The sequence below is a fragment of the Lampris incognitus genome, chromosome 2 (assembly GCF_029633865.1).
Source record: "Lampris incognitus isolate fLamInc1 chromosome 2, fLamInc1.hap2, whole genome shotgun sequence".
In the NCBI taxonomy this organism is placed as follows: Eukaryota; Metazoa; Chordata; class Actinopteri; order Lampriformes; family Lampridae; genus Lampris; species Lampris incognitus.
The window spans coordinates 4770906-4791048 of record NC_079212.1 but is presented as its reverse complement, the minus strand read 5'-3'; the positions used below and the strand labels follow the sequence as shown (position 1 = coordinate 4791048).

Sequence of the window (20143 nt, the reverse complement as noted above, 5' to 3'; positions counted from 1 at the left end):
CCATCATCCAAACATAAGATCAATAATCCAAATATAAGATTCATCATCCAAATACAAGATCCATCATCCAAATATAAGATTCATCATCCAAATATAAGAGCCATCATCCAAATGTAAGATCCATCATCCAAATATAAGATCAATAATCCAAATATAAGATCCATCATCCAAATATAAGATCCATCATCCAAATATAAGATCAATAATCCAAATATAAGATCCATCATCCAAATATAAGATCAATAATCCAAATATAAGATCCATCATCCAAATATAAAATCAATAATCCAAATGTAAGATCCATCATCCAAATATAAGATCCATCATCCAAATACAAGATCCATCATCCAAATATAAAATCAATAATCCAAATGTAAGATCCATCATCCAAATATAAAATCAATAATCCAAATATAAGATCAATAATCCAAATATATGATCCATCATCCAAATATAAGATCAATAATCCAAATATAAGATCCATCATCCAAATATAAGATCCATCATCCAAATATAAAATCAATAATCCAAATATAAGATCCATCATCCAAATATAAGATCAATAATCCAAATATAAGATCAATAATCCAAATATAAGATCCATCATCCAAATATAAGATCCATCATCCAAATATAAGATCCATCATCCAAATATAAGATCAATAATCCAAATGTAAGATCCATCATCCAAATATAAGATCCATCATCCAAATATAAGATCCATCATCCAAATATAAGATCAATAATCCAAATATAAGATCCATCATCCAAATATAAGATCCATCATCCAAATATAAGATCCATCATCCAAATATAAGATCAATAATCCAAATATAAGATCCATCATCCAAATATAAAATCAATAATCCAAATATAAGATCCATCATCCAAATATAAGATCCATCACCCAAAAGGTACTCGACTTTTAAAACGTCGGACTGGGAAAGCTTAGAGCATTAGAGCTTTTTGGCTTCATAAGTTTCCTATGTACTTATATATATATATGTGTGTGTGTGTGTGTGTGTGTGTGTGTATGTGTGTGTGTGTGTGTGCGTGTATATATATATATATATATATATATGTGTGTGTACTCAATATAACCCAACGTAATTCTTGTATGATGTCACTCAGATGTTTCTTTGCTAATACAGATGTTTACTTTGAATTAAATACAGAGGGGGCGGCACGGTGGTTAGCGCGGTCGCCTCACAGCAAGAAGGTCGTGGGTTCGAGCCCCGGGGTAGTCCAGCCTTGGGGGGTCGTCCCGGGTCGTCCTCTGTGTGGAGTTTGCATGTTCTCCCCGTGTCTGTGTGGGTTTCCTCCGGGGGCTCTGGTTTCCTCCCACAGTCCAAAGACATGTAGGTCAGGTGACTCAGCCGTACTAGATTGTCCCTAGGTGTGTGTGTGTGTGTGTGTGTGTGTGTGTGTGTGTGTGTGTGTGTGTGTGTGTGTGTGTGTGTGTGTGTGTGTGTGTGTGTGTGTGTGTGTGTGTGAGTGATGGCCTGGCGGCCTGTCCAGGGTGTCTCCCCGCCTGCCGCCAAGTGACTGCTGGGATAGGCTCCCGCGACCCTGAGAGCAGGATAAGCGGTTCAGATAATGGATGGATGATGGATGATGGATGGATGATGGATGGATGATGGATGATGGCTGTATGAATGGATGGATGGATGGATGGATGAATGGATGGATGATGGATGGATGGATGGATGGATGGATGGATGAATGGATGGATGATGGATGGTTGGATGGATGGATGATGGCTGATGGATGGACTGGAAAAACCCCTTTTCCTCTGCCCTGACACTGATCCTAATGTAAACAGAGACGGTGGTAGACGTGGCTTTTACACGCAGGGTCTCTATAACCTCATTTCAGACACCACTTCTTCTTCTGCGTCACGGCGGGATGCTGCAGATCTGAAACAGCTCATTTCCTGTCAGCCGTAGAACCCTTTATGGATTCATACATGTGGCTGCAGAAATCTCAGCCCGGCTCTTGATAGGGATTAGCCCGCTGTCGGTGTATTGTTAAAAATAGGCTTTGGCGTGTCATTATTCAGCTATCTAATGCTTAAGGGGGGGTTTCCCTGGGAGTTGTCGGCCTCAACACCGGTCTCACTTTGTGGCGGCTGCCCTGCGCGCCGCTGCAGCAGGACTCTGTGTGACTTCAACACAATGCGTGACCTTTGCTTAGGATCTGCAGCTCATGTTGCCCCTGTGTGTTTCCATCTGAGGTGGACCCGCCACATGAAGTCACATGGCCACCTTCAGCGTGACAGAGGGGGTCCATCCTCTGATGTTATTTTAGCTGAGCTTTACATTTCAAAAACAAGAAACCCCTCTCGTTTCTGCTGCGGTGCCGCCGTGCCGGTGATTTTGTGTCGCATGTGATGCGACACAAAATCTGTCCAAGTCTGGCAATCTTAGAATTACACGGAAGTAATTTGTCATTTTGTTTGAAGAAAGGCAAGGTGGTACAGTGGTTACCCAGATAGCATCCAGATGTGGGCCACTTCAGGCAATGGTGCGGCACTGATGGCCTTCTTCTGGCCCTGACAAAATGGATGTGACCCTGAAGTGGCCCGTGTGGTAAATGGTGAATATGGCCCAAATATCACAAAACAAATACGGGCCACCTTTGGCAAATATGTGGCACATGTGGCATTGCTATGGCTCGGTTCTGGCCCACATCTGGCAAACAGGAGCGGACCGCCCAAGTGTCATGATTCCACGCGGTATGTGGACCGGACGAAAGTGTCGGGTGTGGAACGGGTCCGGGCCACAGCAATTTTGCTATCCTGGTAGCGCGGTCACCTCACAGCAAGAAGGTCCTGGATTCGAGCCTCAGGGTAGTCAACCTTGGAGGTTGTCCTCTGTGTGGAGTTTACATGTTCTCCCCGTGTCTGTGTGGGTTTCCTCTGGGTGCTCCGGTTTCCTCCCACAGTCCAAAGACATGGAGGTCAGGTGACTCGGCCGTACTGAATTGGCCCTAGGTGTGAATATGTGTCTGTGTGGGGGCCCTGTGATGGCCTGGTAGCCTGTCCAGGGTGTCTCCCCACCTGCCGCCCAGTGACTGCTGGGATAGGCTCCAGCATCCCCGCCACCCTGAGAGCTGGATAAGCGGTTCAGATAATGGATGGATGGATATTTGAAGAAACTTCTACACGTCAATAACCATGGAGGATCCATCATCGTTTAAGATTATTTCTACCAAACTTAGTCTATATCTTGAACTTTGGTACAATAAGCATTTTAAGGAGTGAAACCAGTTTTGTTTTTTTAACTGCTTCGGTGTAATAATGGTCACAGTTATATTATCCGGGTTTCCCGTTTTGTTTTGAAGGCTGACTGGTTTTGACATTTCTGAGCCTGTGCTGTTGACGCGAGATCCAACGGGGTGTGAGCACGGAAGTAGACGTGATTGGTTGTTGCGTCGGCCAATAGACAGCGCGGAACCGCGAAGTGCCCTGACTGCCACACCGACAGACGGAGCAACAGTTGGGGGCCGAAGTTAACGTTAGCTAGCTAGCTAGCGATAGCAGTAGCGGCAGGGTTAGGGTTACAGTGCCATCTGGCCATGTTACGGTCAGTTGTAAGCTAGCTAGCTAGCTAAATGTTTCCGTGCGCATCGTTTGTTTCAAGTCAGCGCGCTTCGAGGTTCCGCGCTGTCTATTGGTCGACGCAACAGCCGATCACGGCTACTTCCGGGCCTACACCCCGTTGGATCTAGCGCCAGTAATGAGAGACGACATCAATGAATCACACAACGCAGATGGTAACGCGCGGCAGCGGCCATTTAGTTGAAACAGGAAGAACAACCCAGACCGCGACGCAGGCAGACCGGAAGGGAGGCTTGGTAACTATAGCAACCACAACCACTGCTGGCGTAGCGTCAACCCTCCTGTCCCTGCTTCGCTCCCCTGTTCCCCATTTCCCCTGATTGGCTCCCCAGCAGTCATGTGCCCCCTGGTTGCCCTGTCTCTTTTTGGGATGGTTTATGTCAGCCCGGCGCTACATGCCTCGTCCTCCAGCCTTCCTTGTCGTTTGTATCTTGCCTGTTGGACCTTTGACCCCCCCCTGCCTGCCGCTTCATTTGTTGTAGGTTCGATTCCTTCAGAACGACCAATGTAAGGCGCTCAGACCTGCCGCTCCCTGAATGCCCCTGAAATTGCACATATTTGCATTATAATGAGTTTTAGATCAATTGCAACAAAAAAGTTATAAGATCTACCCAAAACGACCACGAGCGGTCAAAATGACTGCGCGTAATTTTCGCGTCATCGCGCGCGTCTCGTCAGTATTTATGACGTGTGTTGGTGGCGTCATTTCCTTCGTGAGGTTCATTTCTCCGTCCTAGAAACACACTAGCGCCCTCCAGTGGAGAGACTTGATGTGTGACGATGTCCAGCATGTCTGGTTCCAGACGCACCATGACTACCACCGAGGCGCTGCAGTATTTACAGGCGCTGGACAGCGGCCATTTTAAATTGTTTGAAAAATAGTATTAAAGTTGTTACATGGCCGGATTAACCCACCATGGGGCCCCGGAGCACGCACGTCCATCCCCCCTACCCCACCCCGCCTTGTCAGATAGGCTACGCAAACAATATTAAACATTGTTAAATGTAAAATTAATGTAAATACCCAACATGGTAGTCGATGCTATGCCAATCTGCATGGGATTCGGATGGCGACTACAAAGTACAACACAATTTTGAATCACAAAACAAACAGAGATGCGAATAGCAGCTCACAGCAGCAATAGAGACTTTGTAGCTTGGGGCCCTGCATCAGTAGAGGCTGTAGCTTGGGGCCCTGCATCAGTAGAGACTGTAGCTTGGGGCCCCCGCATCAATAGAGACTAGCTTGGGCCCCGCATCAGTAGAGGCTGTAGCTTGGGGACCCTGCATCAATAGAGACTAGCTTGGGCCCTGCATCAGTAGAGACTGTAGCTTGGGGCCCCACATCAATAGAGACTTTGTAGCTTGGGGCCCTGCATCAGTAGAGGCTGTAGCTTGGGGCCCCCGCATCAATAGAGACTAGCTTGGGCCCTGCATCAGTAGAGGCTGTAGCTTGGGGCCCTGCATCAATAGAGACTTTGTAGCTTGGGACCCTGCATCAGTAGAGGCTGTAGCTTGGGGCCCCCGCATCAATAGAGACTAGCTTGGACCCTGCATTGCGACGCAGGGTTGGAACAAATGTCCCTTGTAGGGTATGATTGGGGATCCCTACTATACGCGAACACAATACCCCTGACCTTTTGGGGCCCCTTGTGGTCCGGGGCCCCGGGGCACTCGCCCGGCATGCCTGGTCCAGAATCCAGCCTTGATTTGTTACAATGTTAATTTGGTGTCAGTCGTTTCTTAACAGACATACTAGCATATACAATGCATTAATATCTCCACTGGGTGTTTATCTTGACAGAGTATAGAGTCTAAAAACCGGCGTTGTTTAGGTGGGAGTGAAATCCTGCTCATCCCAGTGGTGAAGCAGTGCTCTATCCCAGCCTGCCTCAGCTGCCTGCTCCCGGCGGGACACTTAGTCCGTATATCTAACTTTTTTATGAGAAGCATTTTCAGAAAAGAGAAAGTTCTTTTGCTTTTCTTTGGTTTTTTTTGGTAACACTTTAGTATGGGGAACATAGTCACCGTTAATTAGGTGCTTATTAGCATGCAAATTAGCAACATATTGGCCCTTAATTGGTCATTATTACGTACTCATTAATGCCTTATTCTGCATGGCCTTATTATACAGCCAGTAAGCCATTAACTATGAGTTTTCCCTCTATAACCTCAGAAGTATTGCTTATTAGTAGTACCATCTCAATATGCTTTGCTTAGTATGGCCTTTATAAGGTGGTAGTACCACAAGAAGAGGTATTCTCCCTTACTAACACTTAATGAATATGCTCTGTTCTTACATAACAACACACAAAACTACAAGTGTTCATAGTGTTACATTACTGTAAATTAAGTTTTTGTTACTTAGAATATGTTCCCCATACTAAAGTGACATCTTGATCATTACTAATTCACTAGTAATTAAGTTTTTTTATGTTCCCCATACTAAAGTGTTACCAATATCTCAAAATTAATTCAGCTTATTTCAGGTAAGCAAGTGATTTCACCTTGTTTCAAGAAATCTTGCGTGTTGGAGGCGTCCAGCTGTGCAGCCGGTTCTTTTGACGTTGTGGAGATCTTCTCACCCCAGTGCGCAAAACGGTCGTCTCGGTTTGAACGCGGCGTTTTTTAAAAGACGGCCGGGCAGAAAGAAAGACACCGAGCTAAGCAGTATTTGGCCATAGTTTATGTCAATACACTGCAAAACCTTTCATCACTTCAAACATGCCATACAGTTGCCGAGTGTGTGCGAGTTTGCCAGAGTCATGCTATACAATCTGGGGGGTACACTGTTCAACAACGACGCGTGCCAGCTAGCATGGGGCTGTCTTCGGCCTCTGACAGCAGACGAGTTGGCAGACCAACTCGTCTGATATTCCCTCAGTCAAGCGGAGGGTAGTCAGGAGACCTGGATCCTCCAGTGATAAATGTCACCGCCATATGCCAACTGGGGCGGGAAAAAAAATCATATTTTTTGCCTCTTTTTTCATTAAAGGCAATTACAAAATGTTTAGTTCACTACAGAAAGTCATAGGGTCATCTTTAAAAAACCAAAAAAAAAAACAAAGCCACTCAGACAAAATGCCGAGCTTAACCACGATTCACTTTTCCATTTGAGTAAACAAACCGGCGTCCGACACTGTAACACACCTCGTTATAGGGACACGGGTCTGTTCAGAGTATCGCTGTACACAGTTACCTTTCTTCATTGTAAACAACAAAAACACATAAGTAAAAAAAGAAAGAAGTAAATCGTGTAAATCTGTGTGGCTAGACTTCAACCTTAGGTATATTAACAGATATCTGTTGCATCATAGTAAGGTTTGTGTGTAGCGGCATACGACGCTAAGTAGATTATGACCAAATTACCAAGAGGGGACAATTTCCAGAAGACCCGAGAACCCGTCTGGGATTTGACGTGAAAGTGATCACAGTGCTGTTGTCCAAGGGACCATTTTTGTCAACAGTTTCTCTATGAAGTGTTTTCAGGCGCTGATGTCATGAAGCGTCACTCGTCGGGGGGAAGATTCACAGTGCAAACCGATGCCCAAAGAAAACACAACGCACGGATGTTGTGCAGAGATATTCACAGTTGAAACCCTATCTTTTTTTTTTTTGTGATGGAGAAATTTAAGACATCTACGCACTCCAAAGGCACACCTATTAACAGCACCAACAACAAAAATTACAAGTGGAACCAGATATCCTCCTAACATGTTTGCTTGTTTTGGAATCACGGAAAGGCACTTGGTGGGCGATCAGCATGTAGGGAGTCAGCTTAGCGGGAGGAAAGCCCTCTGACACTAACCAAAAACAAAACGAGACAGACGAAAAGCCCCAAGAGGACGTGAAAGCTGAACTCCTCCGATACCAACGAGAGCACAACGGCACCACCCAGGGAGATGATGGACAGGACCAGATTCCTATCCGCATGAGGCTTGGCCTGGAGGTTTACAGGCTCGGTGGCCTGCGGCGAGGCTTCTGGCGAATTCTTCAACAGCGTATCGGGATAAACCTGGAGCGGGTGCTTTTCCGCTTCCTCCGCAGCCCAGGCTAAGCTGCAGCTCGCCTCATTGATGTCTGGTGCCACCGAGGTGTCTGTCGGTGCGGGTGAAGCTGCAGCTCCCGGAGATACCTGAGTTTGTGTCACACTTGAGAAGACGGCGGATGAGCTGCTCTCGTCGGGCCTTACAGGCAGTTCACTCAGTCCGGCTACAACACTACGCTTTAAGCATTGAGAGGACACGTTCTCAAAAGGAGACCCAGGAGACGAGCGACAGGCCAGGTTATGGGACACTCTGGCCTCTGCAGGTCCAACATGTGTCCCAGAGGTAGATGACCACATATCCAAAGTAGCCAGTCTATGGGTTTTTTCTCCAGGAGTCTGGAGGTTGTCCAGCCCTGTTCTTGTATATGTCATGGGGTCTACTGCACCACTTGCTACACGTCTATCTGCATTGTCGTCCATTGGTGTCTTTCTTGCTTCCTCTGGAGGAAAAGATGGAGATAATGGAGAGCTGCCCTCAGCATGGCTAACCAAGGGACTTATGGAGTGGATGGATGGCTCGCGCACCTCAACAGATATGAATTTCCCTTCCTCGTTGACCGAGATTTCTCTTTGGGCCTCTGTCAGTGTGACCTCCTCGCTGCCCTCGAGGGATGGTGCAGCATCACTGCGACCCATCAACGACCACTTCCTAGACGTTTGGGAAATCTCTGTTTGGGGATCTTCTGCGGGATATCTCGGGACAGTGATTAGCTTGTCAACTTGAGCGGAACAGTCCTGTCCATTTTCTCTATCTTTCTTAATCGATGACTCTTTCTTTAAATATTCTCTGTCTTCAGCTAGACTGACTGCCGTCTCCGCTCTCTCCAGGTGTGACTCTGAAGATGGTGGAGATGGCTGGTTGCTAAGGGGTCCAACATCTGACTCTTCATCGACATTTTGCGATGTGATTTTGGTGGACATATAAGGTGATTGTTCATCCGAGATTGCAGTGGTAGCAGGTGAAACATTTTTAGTCGATGGATAGGAAACGTGTGGAATACCAACTTCCTCATCAAAGGCCTGAGAGATGCTTAAAATCATCTTTGGCTCTGTCTGGAAGGTGTCTAGTTCACTCTTAGATGATCCAGGGTCAGATAGAGTGTAATTTCTCTCAAAAGGAGCTGGATCGAACCGGAGAATCTGAGTTTGGGAGCTGCTTTTTGGTTCTGAGGGTTTCTTGGCAGACTTTATTGTGCTGTCAGGCGGCCCATGGGCTGCAACTGGTGAGTTAGGTTCTTCATCTTTAAGCGTGTGTCTAATGTCTTGCTTATGAACTTCCTTCTCCTCCATTAAAACATGCTTCACCTTTCCAACATCTACAATCACAGGAAACTGGACTTCCTTTGTAATATCACTATCTAAATGGATGTCGGCTTGAAACTCAATATTTAATGGGTTAAGAAGAGTGGCTGATTCAGGGTTGCCGTGTATGGTGCTCCCTGTCTCCTGTTCTTCACGTCCTGTATCTAAGTCTGTGCTACATACAGGTGGCTGTGGTGCAGAAGGGGTTAACCCAGACAACAATGCTGAAGGACTTATATCTTTGGGCTCCTTTGACATTTGGCTGTGTCCTTCACAGTGGCGCCCCAGTAAAGGCTCTGACTCAGTTGTCCAAATAGGCTTGCTGGCTTGGGATACAAAGGAAAACTCTTCATTAGTTTGCAACGTGGCTTTGGAAGAAACACAGGGTGATGGCCCACCCAGAGACACAGTGTTAACGGGCAGGCTACAATCAGATGATGGAGGCTCCCGGTTGGGTGGGAGCAGGTGACCTGGTGGCCGATCTGCAGTCTGCAAAAGAAAATAGTGAGATAACAATGACAGCTCGTATGTGAGTATCAAGACAAATGAAAGGATTTTAATTTCGCATTAACGCTGCAGGCAGACGGAGGAAAAGCATTTTGGTGCATACTAATGCTTTTCAATAAAGTGGAACCCATGCTCTCAGTGTGCTTGTGAGGAGGTGAACACAAAACGAGACCTGTGGTTTGATTAAAAGAGCAATTTCCTACCAAGCTCCACATAAACCTTTCTTCACTCTTGTTACCGCGTCGATGGAAAAAATGGATGAAGGCAACTCTTCCGAATAGGTTTGCATGTTTACACAGTAATAAAAGGATGAACTTGTTTTTCTGCATAACACTTAAATCTTCTGACTGGGGTGTGATAGTATATGTTTCATGTGTTATATAATTGTACAACATTAGCATGATCTCAGATGTTGCATAATCACTTCAGTCAACCGTCACTGTTTATGGATGATATAAACAGAAATATTTTGTTGAGCAACATCTAAATATAGACCTGGCCAATGTCATCTAAGAGGTAGACGTGGCTAATTGTAATGGGTTTTTCAGGCCTGACTTTGGACAGCAAAATGTAGTTTCACTGACTGTATCACCTCCTTTTGAAATCATTTTGTACCAGAGATGATGCAAGATCTCTTTTCCCCCCAAGTTCTGAGGCCATAAGATAATCAACACGTCTGTAGAGCTCACTCTCCCACCCTCTTACTGGAAAATTTGCAGTTTCTTCCGTTTTCCGTATCCTAATAATTGAAATTAATCAACAAATCGGCCTATTCACTGACCTTATTGTTTACCCATGGCAGACACTAGATGCGATCTTGAAGCAAAGAGCTGCGCAATACCATTTGCGGTCTGTGGCAGGCGCTATAATGCCGTTACAATAAAAATGTATGATTCTGGAAAAATGCCAAAAAAAGTGAACAAAGTAATGGCACTTGTTCACCTATCACGTTACCTGTTCACCAGTAATAATGCGTTATTTAAAGGGAAATTTCCCCTCATGTCCAGTAGGATTTGGTGGTCTAGCTAGTCTTTCAAAGCTATAACTGCAATTCATTCTGACAGAGAAATCGACATCTCCTGCCAAGAGAGCTGTTCTATATTGCCTACTTGTACCACAATGCATTGCGCCAGAGTTTCTCAATAGCAGAGTGTGGAAAAGGAACGTCTCAGCCATTCTGCCTCGCAGTTCTTCCGCCGTCCACTGACGTCAGTGGATGGCGGAATTAAGCCAGCTAGCTATAGCGAGCTACGGCGATACAGACGACATCGGCAAGAATTGTGTACATTGTAGAGATGCCACTGCCACAATTAATACCCAGAAATAAAACAGCCATCTTGTAACAACAATTCATGAACAATTTATTCCATCCCTCCAGCTTGACAAGACTATATCGCTACACTCGTAGTGCAAATCATAGTGCAAAAAAGGGGTTAGACCGGCCATCGCTTGCATGACTTAAAACTGAAAAAAGGCAAATAAAATGGGTCCAGAATTTGGCACAATGGCATAAAAGGGGGAAGAGATGAACACTATCCCTTACAAAAAAATAGCATACTTGAAGTTTATTTTATCAGGTAAACTTCAAGTAAATTCAAGTATATGTACTAGCAGTATATACTTGCAAGTATACTTATAAGTATAATTTGGTTTAGTAAATTTATGATACTTAAAAAGTAAACTGAAAGTATACTGGCTGATTGTTCGTTTAAAATAAGTATGCTAATAGTGCACTTGGGTAAGCTAGTTCTAGTAAGGGCGCGCATGCCAGGCGGAAGTGTGAGCGGCTAGCTAACGGCGCTATTAGCATAAGAAACACGTGCAGGGGGAGCGGGCAGCCGACATGGACATTACCTAAGATGTTGCCGAAGCTTCAATGAGCTGTAAACAATATAAACAACCAAGCCGATTACAGGTAAACAAGAAGAAGTTTCTCTGGAAGTTATAAAAGCTGAAAATGAATGTTTGTCTTATTTCGTTAGACGTATGGATTGCATAAAGTTATGATGAATTTAGCCTCCTTAGATGTGATTGTAGTAGCAACCGCATGCAAACTGGGATCATTTAGAAGCAACCCATTCGGTAATTCACTTGATGATGGAAGTTTCCAGGTATAAAGAGCAATATCCCCATACACACTGTAGCAGCTATTAGTCTTTTAATAATCCTATTAGAAAGTGTAATCACAATCATATTTTCCACAAAGTACAGGAACATACAAGGAATTTCTCTTGGTATGTTGGTGCAAGATGGGAAATTAACAGTACACAGTAAAGAGTAATAATATTTATACAAGATAAAATAAAAATAAAAGTAAGGTGCAAGTAGTGGTGGCAAGCCCTCTCTTTCCCTCGCCTCGATTGGTTTGCTCACCTCTAGGTCCAGCTCTGGTTGTAGGACGGCGGGTCTGACAGGTGTGGGCTTGATAGGTGCTGATCCAGAGGTGTCTGGGTGCTCTGCAAATATGAGGGAAACATGCCGAGAGAGGGTGATTAGTCTTGTCTGTCCGCCACTTCCTTCCATACAACAGAAGTGCTGATGGTATTTGCACATACAGATGGTAACTGCTGTGGTCACCCATTTAAAGTCGAGAGAAACCGAATGACAGGAGTCATCGTCATGTACCTTCGTCTTTGTCTAGCTTGTCCTCGTCATCATGATGAGGCATGCTGAAAGAGAAGGGCGTCTCTGGTGTGAAACAAGAAACCACGACACTTGAAGACACTAAGAGGAATTATATTACATATTTTAGAATAAATTTAACAAGACTTCAGGGACGATCTGGGCGGTTCATGAGAATGTACACTGCGCTGAGATTACAGTACGTAGGGCCTGATAACTCCTGTGTATTTAAAATAGCTTCGGTGGATTGTATAAACTTGGTACAGGCAACTCTCTGTGCAATGGAAACCTAGATGACATGATCTGTACTTTAGTAGTTCGCCATGTGGGGGTCTCAGGTTTGCTTCTGGTCCTGCTCTGTGGAGTTAGGTGTGAACGGCGTGCCTGTGTGTGCGTGTGTGTGTGTGCAGATGTCTTCCTCCCTGTTTCCCTACCATCTACCCAAAGCCATTTGGGACAGGCTCAGGTCGTCGCTGGCCCTGAGTTGGATAATGCAGGCACAGCGAATGAATGAACGAGTGAATGAATGAATGAGTTGATGAATGAATCGGTGAATCAGACACAGATACACTGAGCTCACTGCGAGGACAAACGGCGAGACCAGACAGCCAGGGCATGCTCTGCAGAGACTTGACCGCCATGGGCTTGTCCTGCTGCCATCTTGCTCCGAGTTAAAAATTCCGTGTAAGGCCACAAAGCCCTGAAGCAGCTGTTAGGAGCTATCAGTGGCTTTGAAGTAAGAGACCCAATTTAGAGACAAAGTCAAGAAACCCACCTCATACTGACAAAAAAATAGGAGTTCATCTATGAGATAGAAGGAGCACAGTTGGACAGTTGGACGGTCATACCGTCCATAGCTTCTGTTATGACTGTTTTGTGTAGTAAGGTTTAATGGCTGGCGATACTGTTATGTTTCTAAATTGCTGCGCCAGCCGTTTCAAGCCAGGAAGGTCAGCCATCTGAACAGTCTCTGACTTTGCTCAGGGCAATATAGGTCCTAAAATTATGACTATTGGACTGGTCCATGTGGGCAACGGGCTGACTTGCTCTTGGCATGCCAGAACTTAACCACTGAAGCTTAGAGAGATGTTTGCCCAGATAGCATGCGGATGTGGGCCACTTCAGGCAGTGATTCGGCACTGATGGCTTTCTTCTGGCCCTGACGAAATGGATGTGAGGCTGAAGTGGCCCACGTGTAGTGTATAATAGCAAATATGGCCCAAATAGGCCAAATCAAATGTGGGCCTTTTGTGGCAAAGATGTGGTGCTCTGGGCAACATGTGATCTGGATGTGGCCCTGAAGTGGCCCGTGTGGTAAATAGTGAATATGGCCCAAATATCACAAATATGGGCCACCTTTGGCAAATATGTGGCACATGCGGCATTGCTATGGCTTGGTTCTGGCCCAGATCTGGCAAACAAGAGTGGACCGCCCAAGTGCCATATGCGTGGTGTGTGAGCTGGATGAAGTGTCGGGTGTGGGACGGGTCCGGGTCACAGCAATTTTGCTATCTGGGATCTGGACCTAATCTAAAATATGTGTCTTTCTTATTTGATCGGCTCAGTAAAAGACCTACCCCCACCCAACTGCCCTCTCTCGAACAACTAAGTTCGCTCTGAATACATGTTGCCACGCTTGCTAGCAGAGGAACTATAATCATATTCCTTCTATATGTACATTATGTATTGAAACTTAATGTGTCCCATGTTTTCTGTGACATATAAAGGAAGGAGAGAGGAAAGCTGGTGAGGATCACTCAAAGTCTGCCGAAGGCAGTCGAGGCCAATGAGGGTGACGAACATGTGACGAAGACGACACAAATAGAACAAATTTATATGTCAGGAGGAGCCTTGCTGACCGTCATCTGCTGACCAAGATCTGCTGAAGATCCTGTGCTGTGCAGAAACCCCATCTTGTGCTTCTTCTTTTTTTTAATGTGTCATTCCATCACTGCCAACCCGTCCCGACCCACTGCTCCGAGACACCGAACTCCAAACAAGCCAACCTTTTATTGGCTCTTTAAGCCTGAGGGGGGCTCGGCCTTGTGTCACTTCACACATCGCTAACCACCAGATTTGTCCTGTGACCTTTAATGTTCGTGTGATGTGACGACCTGAACTATAAATCATGCGTTTGACTCTTCCTCTCAGCTGTAGCGTAAGATGAATGTTGTGAAGGAGAGAATGTGAAGGAGAGAAAGAGGGAGACAGAAAGAGAGAGAGAGAGGGAGAGAGAGAGAGAGAGAGAGAGAAAGGGCAGAGGGTAGTATGTGCCAGAGTTAAGACTATGCAAGGGAAAGATGCCAATGTATTGAAGTGGGATTGGTCTGATGTCAGCTTTGGTTCCTCTGGCCCCTGATGGGAAAAGGTCAGAGGTAAGTCTTGGCGCATGGAAACACCAGGGCCGAAAATGAAACCTGCCCGATGCCTATTTTAATCCCTGCCACACCACTGGATGGCTGGCATTTTCAGAGAGGTGTGTGCTCCTTTCCAAGCATCTCCTCCGCCCCTCGACTGCAGAAGCCAAGACCGCAGTGGGCCGTACACAAGTCAGACAATTTATAGCGTCCTTAATGAACTTGTTGAACACTGTTCGGGGTCTCAAAACACGTGTGCCACAGTAATGTTCTCACAACACCAAAATCATATTTGCTCCCAACTATTAACTTGTGCTCTTGCTCTGCTGTAAATGCTTTCAAAAGCTGGCCTGAAGAATAATCCGGTCATGATGTCCAAGCTCTACTTTTTTCCCCCTAATATTTTTTTAGGAACTGGGCTTCTAGGAATGTGTTGACATCTATTTAGGCGCAAGCATGTTCGCTTAATGTTAACGTAACCCTACAACGATATGGGCCCGGTCAGAAGTCGACCCCGAGCCTTTGCTGAATCTTATTTCGGGCCCTTACCTCCTACACATAGGGCAGGGGTCCCCAATTGCTTTTCATAGCGGGCCACTTTTAGGGCCACTTTTAAAACCACGGGCCACTCAACCTCCAGCAGCATGTTGTTCGTTAGTTTGTTTCGGTGTCAATACGTTGCAGGTATTATAATTTAAACAGAGATTTTTCATCTATTTTTCCGATATATTACTAGTCTTACTTTTACTAAGAAATAAAAAAAATTTTGGGGTAGGGAAATAAAAAAAAATCTTCCTTCTGGCATTTCTCCAAAAATTCTCGCGGACCGTTAAATCAACCCGTCACGGGCCGGACGTGGCCCGCGGGCCGCCTATTGGGGACCCCTGCCATAGGGCTTTGAAGACGAGTTAGATCCGCGGCCTAGTCTTTCAGCGGAAGTCCTCTTGGGGTCTTCTGACCTGCTACAGTGAGTTGCACTGATTGATTTCTGTTGCGCACTGGGACGGGTCAATTTACCTGTAATCTTTAGGGGGTCTTAGGATACCTCTTAACTCTCTCGCGTCGGACGCGGCGTGAGCCTTCTCGTCTTCGTAGGATACGAGGAGCGCCACCGCGTAATTCATCTGGGAATTGTTCGCCCAGTGATCCCCGTCGGAGGTCTCGTAGCGCACGACGAACTCGATGCGGGAGCCGTGCGTCAGGTAAGGCGGCGCGAAAGACAGCTTGAAGGAAAACTTATCCGTGCCCCCGTCGTGGGATCCCTGGATGTAGTCGGCCGGGTGATCGAAATAAGTGGCCCAGTTGTCCATGGTGGATCTGATGTACACCGCTTTGTCGAAGGAGATGTCCAGGACTCGTACGATCCCGCTGAAGGCGAGCGGCTCGTCCTCCACCGGGGACAGCGCCTCTATCTCCACCCGGTTGGCGCGGACGGCGCGCATCAGAGCGTCGCCGGTGAGCAGGGCGAAGTCCGGCTTCACCTGGTAGGTGCATTTCCTCTGCGGTTTGCGATATCGCGCCGCTTCCTCCGCCTGCTCTTCCGCCTCCTCCTCGTCCGAATCGAAGGCAACAAATTCCTTCACGTCGACCAGATCGCGACCTGTTGTATCGGCGAACGACACTCCCCTCCTGACGACCGGCAACGCCAAACGGATGCGCAAATACTCGGCGGTCTCGTCGAAAATGGACTGGCCTCGCTTTTTGGGCACAGGGGAGCGTCTCTCGATGAAGCGGGGATCCCGTGTATGATGATCATCCTCGTCCTCGTCCTCGTCCTCCTCATCCTCATCCTCGTCCTCCTCATCCAGGGGGGACTTGCTCTTGTCGTGCTCCGCGGCTGTGGCCGTTGTCAACCTGGTGACGGCGTCCTCTTGACTCGGTATGGTTACAAAGGACATTTCTGCGAGTGCTCACACGCGGACAAACTGAAGAGAGTTCATAGAGGATACGAGTCTACGTGTAATGCGGATCCAGCAGTGGGCGGCAGATCGTGCGTTATTCCAGCGCTGCGCGCAGAGAGCGTCCCTCCGGTCGGAGCGTCTTGCCGCGCCGAACTGGACGTTTTGGTCCAACCCGCGTTCCGTGTTTAAATGTGGCTCATGGAAAACTGCCTTCACTGCCAACCCGTGTGATAGTCTTAACCCCCCCCCCCCGCCGCCGCCCCTTGTTTACTTGACTTTAGTGCGCTTCGCCGTTTGGCTGCTGTGGCGTAGGGAGCTGCCTCTAAATATAGAGCTGACCTACAAGCGCTTCGTGTTCCAAATTTGTCACTTAAATTAGTATACTCCTGCGACCCCCCTGGTTGCGCTTGGCTCGGGCGGGGATGCACGCCCACTACCATAATACACAACCAGGAGTTGGGAAAAGTATCTTTTTGGAAATATTGGAAGGCGTTTAGGACCCTCATTCCTCAAATTGCTGCGGTGGCGCACCCCTAAAATAATCGTGCCGTTAGCCTCTGCAGTTCGTGTTGCCACGGGAATGAGTGCGGGAGTTCACAGCTTCTAGATTCCCGGGACGCCTTCAGCGGGTTTCTGCCGCGCAGCGAAGGCAGCGGGGACAGACGCGCAGCCGGCTGGACGTCACGCCAGTGGGATACGCGGCGTCACACTGACCAACAGAGGAATCTGTCACTGACTATTTCGTCACTCGTCTCACAAATACTGACAGCCTGCCTGCACGTGTTAGTCCGCAGAGACGGCAAATAAGTATTGCTACGTTGTATCGGCGATTGTTACCATTCGACTAATGAAACCCCACTTGGTATAAGAAGTCTAACGGTGCTATGAGAAGCCCGAGTCATACTCAGCCGTCATTGCGCGTGAACGTAAACCCTGACGGAAAGGTGCGCCGAGCACATATTATTTCTCTTTCATACCACAGAGGGCGCCACGGTGGCGCAGTGGTCAACGGGGTCGCCTCACAGCAAGAAGGTCCTGGGTTCGAGCCCTGGCGGTAGTCCAACCCCCGGGGTCGTCCCGGGTCGTCCTCTGTGTGGAGTTTGCATGTTCTCCCCGTGTCTGCGTGGGTTTCCTCCCCATGTAGGTCAGGTGACTCGGCCGTACTAAATTGTCCCTAGGTGTGTGTGTGAGAGAGAGAGAGAGAGAGAGAGAGAGAGAGAGAGAGAGAGAGAGAGAGAGAGAGAGAGAGAGAGAGAGAGAGAGAGAGAGAGAGAGAGAGAGAGAGAGAGAGAGAGAGATGGTCTGGCAGCCTGTCCAGGGTGTCTCCCCGCCTGTCGCCCAATGACTGCTGGGATAGACTCCAGCATCCCCGCGACCCTGAGAGCAGGATAAGCGTACAAATAACACGATATTACACTTTCACATTTCGTGCAATGCATACGCAAAAATCCAGTTTTGCGTGCAGGTGATACGCCAATCTTTTCCATTAACTTCTGTGGAGAGCTGATGCGTCCAAAAACCACGATCACCTTGAACCGCCACGACGTCACCAGCGAGGGTCAGTTCGCCCAGTTCACCTGATGCTAGTCCAGGCTACTTGTGTAACGTCACGGCCTCTTTCTTAAGTTCCTGTCCTCAAGTGTTTCTCGCCTCCTCGATTACCCTCACCTGTGTCTCACCTGCCCATGGTTTTGTCATTAGTCTACCCTGTAGTCCACATCCTCTTTGTACTTCCGTGTTTTGACTTTGCCTCTGCCTATCGTATTGGATACCCCTGCCTGTTTATTGGCCTGGTTTCGACTAAGCGTCCGTGTTTTGGACTCTGCCTTTTCCTAACGTTATTGGATTTCTTGTCTATTGGACTGATTTACTGTGTTCCGAACCCAGCCTCAGTATAACGATTATTCTACCAGCCTCGTGTGAGTCTTGCATTTGAGTCCCCCGTCTGTTGGCGCCACCGCTACAATTTGATCACTTTTTTGCAAACTTAATGCAAAAAAAAAAAAGGAAAAGGAAAAAAAATGCTAATACTGCGCAAGCCTTGATAAAGAAAAAACCTGATGTTGAGGTTGTGTAAAATAACATAACCAAGTTATAACATACATGTTGTACACGTGTCTGTCTGAGGCCAAGTGTTTCATACTGACGCACCTGTGGGTGAGTTTCAATGGGTTCGTCTTTACATTACATTTACATTACATTAAAGTCATTTAGCCGACGCTTTTATCCAAAGCGAATTACAATAATTGCATTTAATGTAGGAAATCAGGAGAACTACTAGTCATCAGAGGTCATAAGTGCATCTAAACAAGCATCCAAGAGCAAAACCAGTGCGAAAGTAAAAGCGCAAGAAAGAGATTTTTTTGTTTTTTAAATGAATGAATACAATAAGTGCTAAGAACAAGTAATAGGGTAGTAGTTCTTGAAGAGGTGAGTTTTCAACCTGCGCCGAAAGATGGGCAGCGACTCCGCTGTCCTGACATCCGTGGGGAGTTCATTCCACCACTGTGGGGCCAGGACAGAACAGAGCCGTGACCGGGTCGATCGGCAGCAGGGGCCTCTGAGCGACGGGGCAACCAGGAGTCCCGAGGCAGCAGAGCGAAGTGGTCGGGTGGGGGTGTAGGGCTTGACCATGGCCTGGAGATAGGAAGGAGCTGTTCCTTTCACTGCCCTGTAGAATAGCACCAGAGTCCGGACGCAAGCAGCTACTGGGAGCCAGTGTAGGGACATGAGAAGGGGAGTTGTGTGGGAGAACTTAGGGCAGTTGAACACCAGACGAGCTGCAGCTTTCTGAACAAACTCCAGAGGTCTGATGGCCGACGCTGGGGCGCCAGCAAGGAGGGAGTTGCCGTAGTCCAGCCGGGAGATGGCCAGAGCCTGGATGAGCACCTGTGCCGTCTCGTCGGTTAGGAATGGGCGAATCCTCCTGATGTTATAGAGGAGAAATCTTCAGGAGCGAGCAACCAACCGATGCAACGTTTGGCGTCACCACGGTGTTGCCAATGGTGATGGCCAGGTCTTGGTGCGGGCAACCTTTCCCCGGGAGGAACACCAGCTCTGTCTTGTCCAGATTGAGCTTCAGGTGGTGTATCGCCATCCACTCCGAGATGTCAGTCAAGCATGCGGCAATGTGTGTCTCTACTTGTGTGTCAGAGGGAGGAAAGGAAAAGATCAGCTGGGTGTCATCGGCATAACAATGGTAAGAGAAGTCATGTGAGTGAATAACAGAACCCAGGGATGTCGTGTACAGGGAGAAAAGGAGAGGACCCAGAACCGAACCCTGTGGAACGCGTGTAGTCAGTCTGCGAGGCTCCGACACAGATCCCCCCCATGTCACCTGGTAGGAGCGACCCGTCAGGTAGGATGCAAACATTAAGAATGCGGAGCCTGTGACACCCAGCCCCTCGAGGGTAGAGAGAAGGCTCTGGTGGTTCACTGTGTCGAACGCAGCTGACAGGTCCAGGAGTATAAGGGCAGAGGAGCAAGAGTTTGCTCTCGCAGAATGCAACGATTCTGTCACTGCAAGGAGGGCCGTCTCTGTCGAGTGACCCACCCTGAACCCAGACTGGTTGGGATCCAGGAGGTTGTTCTGGTGGAGGTACAAAGAAAGTTGGTTAAAGACAGCATGTTCGAAAGTTTTGGATAGAAAAGGTAGAAGGGAAACCGGTCTGTAGTTTTTGACATCAGAGGGGTTAAGTGATGGTTTCTTGAGAAGGGGGGTGACTCTAGCAGTCTTGAAGGCAGATGGAAAGCATCCTGCCTGGAGGGAGGTGTTGATGAGGTGGGT

General features: G+C 47.4%; 1 protein-coding gene across 1 annotated transcript; it reads right to left on the bottom strand.

The window, feature by feature from the left end:
* Window positions 1-9281: 9281 nt before the first annotated feature.
* On the bottom strand, window positions 9282-16469 carry LOC130108421 (protein phosphatase 1 regulatory subunit 3A-like). Its single transcript, XM_056275334.1, has 5 exons — window positions 15473-16469; window positions 12102-12145; window positions 11850-11932; window positions 11331-11357; window positions 9282-9458 (listed from the first exon to the last, which is right to left on the bottom strand). The coding sequence occupies exons 1-4, from the start codon at window positions 16351-16353 to the stop codon at window positions 11331-11333; spliced, it is 1035 nt and encodes a 344-aa protein (XP_056131309.1). The 5' UTR covers window positions 16354-16469; the 3' UTR covers window positions 9282-9458.
* Window positions 16470-20143: the final 3674 nt, after the last annotated feature.